The following is an 11555-nucleotide window of genomic DNA, read 5'->3' as shown; positions in this document are numbered from 1 at the left end:
ATGGTTCAACATTTATATAACTTATATTGTCAATGATGTTTACTATGATCAGTTTAATTGATTTTTCTTGTTTATTTTCTTCCTTGACTTTGCTATGTAATTATATTCAGTGATATACTGGTAGCTCCATTTAAAGCTAGACACAGGAAATTATTTCCATTTATTATTATTATTTTTTAATGAAGTACATTATATTTCTTTTGTTTGTATGTACTGTACAGCATCACACAGGGTATACATAATTAAAACAGGGCATTAAATGATTAAAACAAACCTGATGAAATGAATCGTTTAGACATTTTTTTTTCAAAAACGAATCGTACAGGTTAGCGATTTTTTTTTAAATGGAATTATATCCTTATAGTTTTATTCATTAATGACACCATTTTAATACTCGGAAATAGTTTGACTCCGGCTACGTGGCACCATCAGGGCTTGGCACCGTCAAAAGTTGGCACCTCACATTCAAAGCACTCACCCTGCTTTGTTTTTAATATTTAATTTAATAGATTGATTGATAGCATTTTGATATTAATACGGCCGTTAATTAATACTATTTGGATATATAAACGGCTGCTATTAATAATTGGCAAAACTATATAAACCATTAATGTTATTTGGATATATAATACGAGACGATTTACCCGAATTTACTGTATGAATAAAGGAAATGCTGCTTGTATAGAACATTTAATTATTATATAATATTTACTAGTATGATAAGGATCAGGTTTTATATATACACATGCTTGTATAATGATGGTTGATTATAATAATTAACTTACATATTTCATGAGACTGTAGTCATTGTTTCTTTTGGAATTAGTTAAGGATTATTGAAATATATAAAACAGTACAAAGAGATGTTAATACTCGTGATGGGAAAAATCTAGGAAAGAATGTACACTCTGATAGTTAAGTAATTTCTTAAAATGTGAAAATATTTTGGTTAAACAAAAGATTCAGTTCGGATCTTTGAACTCCTGGGAGTGGAATTTGATTGAAATATATATATATATATATATATATATATATATATATATATATATATATGTGTGTGTGTGTGTGTGTGTGTGTGTGTGTGTGTGTGTGTGTGTATATATATATATATATATATATATATATATATATATATATATATGGGTCTGTGTATTTACATGTATAATATTTATATAAATGGAAAAAAATGTATGCATCTATGTATGTATATACACACACACACACATATATATATGTATATATATATATATATATATATATATATATATATATATATATAATATACATAGTTGTGTGTACTGTAGAAAGTACTTAAATAGGCCTATATGAATAAGACGCGTTTTAGGATGTAGAAAAAATCTTACTTTGCTAATGAAATTAAATTAACACTTGGCATGATTCAAGGATCATTGTACTTCCTACGTCAGTGATCGCCTACGAGAAATATTAAAGATGGTTAGACAGTTGCATAATGCAATGATTGCAAAATGATAAGCAATAAGTGACAGATTAAAGAAACATAAAAATCAAATGTGTACAACACACATACTGAAACATATAAGCATATATATATATATATATGTGTGTATATATATTCACACACACACCATATATATATATATATATATATATATATATATATATATATATATATATATATATATATGTGTGTGTGTGTGTGTGTGTGTGTGTGTGTGTGTGTGTGTGTGTGCATATATACAAATTCTTACAATCCACTCGCATACTTAAGTTAACATCATATTGCTCCATAAAGCCTCTGCAATTGATCAGCAAGAACTTAGGAAGCAAGGAATTCACTCACAAAGTAAAACAAACTAAAACACAAAAGTATTGCACTAAAGGAGTCTTGCAATTGCACGGATGGCTGACTGACGAGGGAGTTACAGCTCATCCTGGCGCGACCGAAGTGAAGGTTCTTCGGTAGATGAGACGATGCGCTCGGGGTTCAGAATTAGGTTCACTTTCGTCGGTAGAGAGGCGTAGAAACCCCGCGCCTGGAGGGAGACACACGACAAGGAACGGTAAGTGAGGGATAAGAATTCAAATTCAAAAAAATTCAAAAACTTTATTCCATAAATTACAATGGTTATTCTTAATTAAAAGCGTTAGGTTGTTCCGATCTTTTGTGTAGGTAGATTTTTTTTTTTAGGATGATTTGGAAAGTGGGTTGGAATTTTGGATATGTTTTGCTCTCGAGGTTACATTCACCTTCTGTCGTTGGTCGGCCTCCATGGTTGGCGAGGGCGTGAGGGCGAGGTAGCGGAGGTCGTCCTCGGTCGCCGCCTCCCACTTGAAGCCCAGGGAGTCGTCGGGGGTCGGGTTGCTGGGGGGAGGGGGGAGGGAATGAGCAACCATGTATGTGATTAAAGACACAGTTAATCAGCAGATATATGAGTGTGTGTAATATGTTATACGTTATAACATATGTGTTGTATAAACCCATGCGACTATGCAAAGAAATTACCCGGTGGCGGCGAAGTTGGTCCACATGGCGGTGATGACGTCCCTGAGGCGGAGGTCCTCGTGGCTCTGCAGGTCCGTCGGGCGGTCGGCCAGGTGTCTGCGGACGAGGAGCGGCCCGCCCGCGAACAGGTAGTACAGGTCGTCGCCATGAGGAACCCCTGGGGGAGCCAAGGTAGGATGTCGTGAGACTAACAGAGCATTGCTGGAATCTAGGGCATTGCAATGCTCAGAATAGGATTCATTACGACCAATCAACCACTCGAGATCCTTCCAGGGACTTCCAGTGGGTAATACTTCGTGGGATTCACATACAGATCGTGGTGCTGCAGGAGGCTGCCCTATCCAGCAGTTTCTTATTCAGTCTTCATTGAGGTCATGACCTTTTCGGAGGCCTCATATGACAGGGGACCCAGTTGGCAATAACAAGGCTGTCAGTAGCCCAAGAATGTCATACTATTCAATGCTATGGCGAGCATGATGGTAAATAGACATCACTTCGAAGGCTGAAGAGGCTAGCAGTCCACATTTCCAAGGAACCAGTGCGCATAACGGTAAATCCCTCCATGTGGACGCCATGGCTCCTATGTTGATAACATCCTCTCCAGCATCTACAGAGACAACATCCTTCAGTGCTAGCGACTGGTATGTGGATGATCAGTTACTGGCTAAGGATATCTACCTTAAGGTATATAATACTTCTCGAAAAAAAAAAAAAAAAAAAAAACTGATGCCTGTAGTAACCATCTCCTTCTCTGATTTTAATCGAGGTATCCTATCTTCTAGCTGATTTCATGTTCATTGAGACTTAGTCTTCATGAGACGCGTCCGTGGCCTCAGTTGGTGACTGATCTTGGAGTTGGAAGCGTATCAACACCCTGGCTATATGCTATATATAGATATATAGCATATATATTTTATATATGCTATATATCTGGCTATATATAAAATATCCGTAAGTGTTTTCCCTTTGAGATGCATATTCGTGGAGACCTGAATTATCTTTGCTAAGAAATTGCACCTCTATCAGATTAATTAATCGAGTGTCTAGTGGGAAAGAGGTGGTCTCCATGTGGGGTTTTGATGAATGCAATTTGGCTGCAAAGACCTTTAGCTCTTCTCTATAGCATCGGAAAAAAAACGACACTTGGTGAGTGCGGATCTGAAGAGCCCCTTCCTTGCAAGGGTCTCTGAAGTAACAAGAGTTTGTCAATCCAAAAGCTTTCTCTAAGTCTAAGAGTAAACCCCCCAAAAACTGACATTGCTGATTGTGCTGAAGACATACATTCAATAATACTCAGGAATTTAGTGCCCCCTTTTTATTCAAAGTTACTCTCAACAACAATTGAAATAATGATAACGATAATAGCAGCGCCACATCCCTTGTACCCAGACCTCTCTCTACAGCAGAAAAAAACCCAGTTCAATCACTATTAAAAAAAAAAAAAAAAAAAAAAAAACTCACAGTGCCGCCCTTTGTCTGTGTTGAAGAAATCCCCCATGGACAGCTGAGATCGGTGGACGAGTTCGTAGCGGAAGGTCGCCAGACCGGGGACGCGGGAGTGGTAGAGGGTCGTCAGGTCGTGCGGTATGGCGAACAAGTGGTCTGTGTTCAACTGCGGATGTAAATGTCTATAGCAATAATATGGCATGAGATGAAAGCCTAGGGTAATGTTAATGTATATGTCACGTGTGTGGTATCATTGGAGATATTAATAAAGGTGTGAAATATGCTGTGTATCAAATCGGATAATTAAGCAACAATACTTATACTATTCCTGTTTCGAGATGGAAACGAGTAACTTCAAACTAACCTTAGTAAAACTGGCATCAATATTATAAGTGATACATTTAGCATTAAACAAAACAAGGAAGAAAAGGTTACCTTAGTGAGTTCTTCAATGTGGTCCCGGTCGGTAGCTAAGCTGCCAAGGTAGTGTTGGTAGACCCTGGTGCTGACGGCAACAGCGTCTTGGACTTCAGGTCCGAGCATCAGGCTAAGGGCGCCGATGGTGGAAAAGTTGTATTGCAACGCGGCGAGGAGGTCCTTTCTGACTAGCATTTCTGTGGTGAAAGATCCAATGAAATACCTTAGGTGATATTGATAATCTCTGAGGATATTTCTGTTTCTTCTCACTTTCCTAATGCGAACTGCCTGTTGGGTAATTTGAGTGATATTAAGCTTCCAAAGTACCACTAATTCCTTTGAAAATTCTCTGAATACTTCTTTGAGCTTGGAGAGGTCAGGTCAGGTACATATGCAATATATGGTCACTAGTACTATGAACAACAGATTTGGGATTTTGTCTCTCATTCTGTTGTGTTTTATGTTTAGATTTATACCCATTTCTAAATACTGCATTTCTTATCAAATTGCCATAAATATATATGTCAAAGGTTTTCCACTGAAATACAAAAATGTGGAACTAAATAGAGATATCCAGCATTTCAGGGCTTGATGGAGGCCTTGCGTTAAAAATTGCCTTAGAAACAAACCATGCATTGTGCAAACGACACACCACTGGATGACCTTGCCTGTCCATGAATTTCAAAATCTTGAATCATTGATTAATCAATCCCTCTTTCGTTTGTATCCGGATTTATATATATCTTTATTGCCTACTGATTCCTGTGACTATATAAGAGGCTACCATATCACTAACGGTTGGTGATAAAAGCTCCATCCTCTCTGGTGATGCCCGCCATGAGGTCCACGTGGTTGAAGTCTCCGTCGCGCATCAGACGAGCGGGATGGTCCGGCAAAAAGTCCCCGTCGACACGAGGCACGGCGACTGGCGGCAAGATGAACCATTTCTAAAGGAACATGTCAACATATGAAAGTGTTAGTAAGGTTATAGAAAAATGGCACGGCGACTGGCGGCAAGAGGAACCAGTTCTGAGGGAACATGTCCATATAGGAAAATGTTAGAAGTTTATATCACGAGGAATCATCCTCATCAAATATACGATTCATTGAAACGTAAGTCGAGGATATTTTCTCTGTTAAATGTTACTCACTAAGAAATCCTGGACTCTTGCGGCCAAGTGGCGTCCTTCCGCTTTCTGGAGACAAGCGAGGATGCCGTGGCTACCGCCGCCTTCGGGGCAGCCCATGGCTCTGCCTACCTCCTCCGCCACGGATCTGAGTTGCTCCTGGTGAGCCCACGGCGCCAAGGCCGACCCTGACTGCATGATGGCGCGGGAGAAGAGACCTATAGGAAGAACAAAATTATCTTCGTGGAACTTCTGTAGGGTCAGAGCTGTACTGAAATAATTTTTACATTATTCTAATGACAAATTAAAGGCACATTCCCTCACAGTACTGCGAAACTCTGGAACAAATCGTAGACAATTGTGCATTTGCATAATTTCCCGTGTTTCCAAAAAGCTTTCGGAGCTGAACACTTCTCATTCCTGAATACTTGGTCACTCGCACCTTTGGATTTGGGCGACAGGAGATGGAAATGAACGGAGGCGCCCCCCGCACTCTCCCCGAAGAGGGTGACCCTGGCGGCGTCTCCCCCGAAGTGGTGGATGTTGTCCTGCACCCAGTGGAGGGCGAGGGTCTGGTCCTTCAGCCCGAAGTTCCCTGGTATCACCTCATCCTCCGTGGACAGGAATCCTGCAAAAAAAGGATGTTCACATATAGAACACAAAGCCTCCTGAGAGATGAACGAGAATAGGTCAATAACATTAGAATGTTGCAAAGGAATATGAGCAATAATTTCGGTTTGATTCCTCACTAACCCATGATACCGACTCTGTATTGCAACACTACAAGCACAATGTCGTGGTTCATGAGGACATGAGGCAAGTACTCATGAGCTCCACCGGCAAGGAATGCGCCCCCGTGAATCCACACCATCACCGGCAGTTTCTCGGAGGACTCCATCTTGGGCAAAAAAGAAAGAAAGAAAGAAATTGAGTGAAAAACAAATGATAGGAATATCTATAATCAGAAAGAGTATCGAGGATATTCTATAATTACAAAGAATAATGAGGATATTCTCTGCTATGATTATAAAGAATAATGATGATCGTGATCTTTGAGAACTTGAATTGCAACAGTATATTCAAAGTATGTTCACTATTCTGACTTACTTTCGGCGTGAAAGCGTTGAGGTACAAGCAGTCCTCGTGCCCTTGCAGCTCTCCCGGGGCCACGGCAACGCCCATGGCAGAGTAACCCAAGGGCACGAAGAGGCAAGAGGGCGGCTTCTTGGATCCATCCCTCACGCCCTTCCACGCTTCTGCCTTCACCGGGTCCTGCGAAGGAAGATACGAGGGTCTTTGTAACTCATTCCTTCCGACTATCTCAGGGGTCTCCCGTTGCTTCTTTCAATGAGATAATGATATCACACACACACACGCACGCACACACAGACACACAAACAGACACACACACACACACACAGACACACACACACACACACACACAAACAGACACACAAACAGACAGACACACACACACAGACACACAAACACACACACACACAGACACACAAACAGACACACACACAGACACACAAACAGACACACACACGCACAGACACACACACACACAGACACACAAACAGACACACACACACACATTCACACACACACACAGACACACAAACAGACACACACACGCACAGACACACACACACACAGACATACAAACAGACACACACACACACAGACACACACACACAAACAGACCCACACACACACACACACAAACAAACACACACACACACATGTAAATAGTGTTATGAAATACATTCGGTGACGGCGATCGGACAGCCACAACCCCAGTCACTTCCGCATCACGGTCTCCGCCGATGCCTTCGCGTTGGCGCATTCCGAGTCGCCCTTTCCACGCGCCTTTTACTAAATATTATTGGAACGTTTGCCACGCCCTTTGTCTGGGGGGGTGGGGGGGGTGACGAGGGAAAGTGTGTGTGTGTGTCTGTTTGTGTGTGTGTATGTGTGTGTGTGTGTGTGTGTGTGTGTATGTTATAGGTGGATGTATAGATGGAGAGATAGACAGTCAAACAATCATACAGACAGACAGACAGACAGACAGGCAGCCAGATAGATATGCCGATCTCTCTCTCTCTCTCTCTCTCTCTCTCTCTCTCTCTCTCTCTCTCTCTCTCTCTCTCTCTCTCTCTCTCTCTCTCTCTATTTCTCTCTCTCTCTCTCTCTCTGTCTCTCTCTGTCTCTCTCACTCTCTCTCTCCCTCTCTCTCTCTCTCTTTCTCCCTCTCTCTCTCTCTCTCTCTCTCTCTCTGTCTCTCTCACTCTCTCTCTCTCTCTCTCTCTCTCTACCTACCTTGAGCCTGAGGTCCCCCACGGGAGGCCTGGCGAAGGGGAGGCCGTAGTAGGCGTGGAATTCCCTGCCCTTCGTGGAGGTCTCCGTGACGCCCGCCACCCGCCCTCCTGCCACGCCCACCACGGGCGCGCCCTCCCGACCCGTCAGGGCCGCCGCCACCAGTACCACCAACAAGGCGAGGGCAGCCAACATATTGCTGTTCAGAAAGTAAAATGGCTTCTTTAAGGAAAAAAGAGAGAAAGAGACAAAATAATAATAATAATAATAATAACGACTAGTTTCTCGGTTATTGCATCTTTCGGTGCAAGGGCCGGGAGGTTATTCTCTATCTTATGATAATATCGCTTTTCTCTATATCTATTTTTTCATATATATATATATATATATATATATATATATTTCATACAACTTCATTATTGCTTAAAGGTCGTAGTGTTTATATATTGTGTATATATATCGTAACTTATTTGTAATTGTGCATAGCGTTATATATATATATATATATATATATATATATATATATATATATATATATATATATATATATATGTATATATATACATATATATATATATATATAAAATATATATTATTGTATATATATACATATATACATATATATATATATATATAATATATATATATATATATATATATATATATATATATATATATCCGGTTGGTAACATTTTCATTGATTTCGTTACATGGGGTAGAATTACTATCATTAATAGCAATAGCAGTAGTAGTAGTAGTAATAGTAGCGATAGCAGTAATAGTCGTAATAGCAGTAAGACATTAGAGAAAAAAAAAAAAAAACGATCACGTTTTAACTTAGAAGCTACTGGATGTCGAGAGCAGAGTCCTCAAAATAACATAGTTTGATAAGTTAGTTTAAGATCTTGCAGATGCTGATTGCAGAAAGAAAGTCTTATGCAGATATTGTACCGGAATGTATGAATGTGACGTTTGACTTGTCAGTCCCAATGCAATGTGTGATTTGCATGATTGGTGATTCGCTGCAGGCTGGATGATTCTGCAAGAGATTTGCATATCCCGGTCGAAGGACTTCAGAAGCGTATGGCAGGATTTTTATTTTTATTTTTTGACATTCTCTCTTTTAATGATATGAATTTTGATTGAATGCACATTATCTCGAACTTTTTATTGCTAATCGTGAACAAAAATAGTGAGAACTGAACTTTCTTTAGCTCGACTGCTATTTGCATACAGTAAATTCTTATACGGCAATTTCAAGGTACCAGAACATAAAGGGACTAGAACATTTCATGGCTTATGTAGTCATCAATAATTTATACGAGAATGGCCCATATTATTTCAATAAATTCCCTTCATAGTTAAGAGGACCACATTTTAAAATCTATAAACAGGATCTTATCACAGCGGCTGTGCACGAGGACAGCAAATAAACGGAAACGAGAGAGCAGTACTTCAAAATATAAAATCTCTATTGATTTCCATGAACTAAAACGCCCCTAGGATAAGTGTAATCATATAAAAAGACAAGATTCTACAGCAAGATGTTTATACAAACCACTGTCAGATTCGGTCCTGCATACCTCACCTCACCGGGGGTTGGGGGGGGGGGGGGGCAGGTGTCCATCCGCTAACGTCAAAGTTCATACTGACTTTTCTTCTCTCGCGGATGGGCACGTGACGCGTAGAAATATATGACGAGAGGAATCATAAACGTGAATACATAGAATTTATAAAACGCAGCCACAATAAGAATCGAATCCTAGGTATTAGGATGAACTCTTAATTAAAGAACAGGGTCGAAATATCACGACTTTCTTTTGTTTCTTTTGGGGATTTCTTTTAGCTTTTTTTCCTTTTTTCTTTTTAAAAATTCTTTGACTAACTGTTGAACAAATCCAAACGGTGACCGTTGACTATAAAGATGACAAAAAAAAAATCAATTTGGAAGAAGTGAAAACCAAACGACGCAACGTTATCTAGTTAAAAAAAAAGAATAAAAAAAAAAAATCCGATGTCAAAATTCAAAACTATCACCTGAGTAACACAAACCTTCAACTCATTAAAAAAAAAAAAAAAAAAAAAAAAAAACACTTCGCCTAAAAGACTGACTCACTCTACACGACGACCAGTAAGAGTCGACTGAGAGCACTTGGCACTTGCACTTCAGCGAAGGAAGTGCCACAAGTCAGTCGAGTCCCGTGACTTTTATTCCGGATGCGCTTATCTCTGGTTGATTAGTGGAGATTATTACTATTATGCCTCTCCATAATGTACATGCATGGGATGTAATAATGTATATGTGTGTATGTATTTAGAGACATACATACATATACGTATATGTATATGTATATATGTATATATACTATATATATATATTATATTTCATATATATATATATATATATATATATATATATATATATATATATATATATATATATATATATATATATATATGAATACACAAACACACACACACAGACACACACACACACACACACACGCACACACACATATATTATAATATATATATATATATATATATATATATATATATATATATATATATTATAATATATATATATATATATATAATACATATATATATAATATATATATTTATCTATCTTATATATAATATATATATAAATGTTTATATATATTTATATTAACATATATATATATTATATATATATATATATTATATAATATATATATAATAATATATATAAAAATATATATATAAATATAAAATATATATAATTGTGTGTGGGTGTGTGTGTTTTGTTTTTTTTAAATGTTATAAAAAATTAAAAAAAAAGGAAAGAACCGCCAAAAAACCTTTCTTGGAAGCGAGAGATGAGAATAAGAATGAGAATATTAGAAATAATGATAATTCTTAATAGAAAAAAAAGAAGAATCTAAACATCTCATGGTTCATATATCCGATGAGCTGAAGAGGTGCAGATATTCAGGCAATGACAACTGAATTAAGCAGATTGCAACTGTCGTCAAGTTGATTATCAAAGAGGTTGATTATCTTGCATTTTATTGTCGCCTTCCTGTGATGCAGAGAGAGCAACGGGCAATGGGTTGGGAATTCTGGTAAAGTGTGCATCCTTGGAACAAATGCACTTTGCTCCTATAACCATCTATCTACATGCCTTTTTTTTTAAAATTATGAAAAAAAAAAAAATTTTTTTGTGTTTTTTTATATATATGTTTTTTTTTTTTTTTTATATATTTTTTTTTTTTTTTTTTTAGGAGAAAAAAAGTTTTTTTTTTTTTTTTTTTTTTAAATATATATATAATTATATATATATATAAAATATTTATTTATATTTTTGGGGGTGTGTGTGTGTGTGTTTGTGTGTGTGTTGTGTGTGGGGTGTGTGTGTGTGGTGTGTGTGTGTGTGTGGGGTTTGTTTGTATGTTCACCACACCACACACCACACACACACACACAAAACACACACACCACACAAAAAAAAAAAATTTTATATAAAAATATATATATATTTATATTATATGAAAAATATATATATATAAAATTTTATATATAAAATTTAAAATTTTATATTAAAAATTATAATTTTTTTGGGTTTTGGTTTGGGTTTTTTTTTTTTTTTTTTCCCCCCCCCCCCCCCCCCCCATATATATAAAATTATAATATATTATTATTTTTATATGTATATATATATTTATATTTATTTTTTTTTTTATATTATATAATTTTATAAATTTATATATATATTAAAA

General features: G+C 37.4%; 1 protein-coding gene across 3 annotated transcripts; it reads right to left on the bottom strand.

Annotated features, from left to right (window-relative positions):
* Window positions 1–1671: 1671 nt before the first annotated feature.
* On the bottom strand, window positions 1672–9959 carry LOC122242846 (juvenile hormone esterase). 3 transcript variants are annotated; one of them, XM_086550575.1, is made up of 12 exons: window positions 9911–9959; window positions 7798–7993; window positions 6583–6747; window positions 6229–6373; window positions 5918–6103; window positions 5500–5693; window positions 5145–5295; window positions 4367–4545; window positions 3947–4097; window positions 2486–2642; window positions 2230–2344; window positions 1672–2015 (listed from the first exon to the last, which is right to left on the bottom strand). In XM_086550575.1, exons 2-12 carry the CDS (start codon window positions 7987–7989, stop codon window positions 1902–1904), a joined length of 1749 nt encoding a protein of 582 aa, XP_086406701.1. In that variant the 5' UTR covers window positions 7990–7993; window positions 9911–9959; the 3' UTR covers window positions 1672–1901. The 3 variants fall into 3 exon arrangements, with proteins under 3 accessions (XP_086406701.1, XP_042856183.2, XP_086406702.1); XM_043000249.2 differs by lacking the exon at window positions 9911–9959 and adding an exon at window positions 9353–9763; XM_086550576.1 differs by lacking the exons at window positions 1672–2015; window positions 2230–2344; window positions 2486–2642 and adding an exon at window positions 2676–3092.
* Window positions 9960–11555: the final 1596 nt, after the last annotated feature.

The sequence above is a fragment of the Penaeus japonicus genome, unplaced genomic scaffold, assembly GCF_977035675.1.
Source record: "Penaeus japonicus unplaced genomic scaffold, GWHDUDI00000001_assembly GWHDUDI00000024, whole genome shotgun sequence".
NCBI classification, from domain to species: domain Eukaryota; kingdom Metazoa; phylum Arthropoda; class Malacostraca; order Decapoda; family Penaeidae; genus Penaeus; species Penaeus japonicus.
This window is presented reverse-complemented; position numbering and strand designations above follow the sequence as displayed.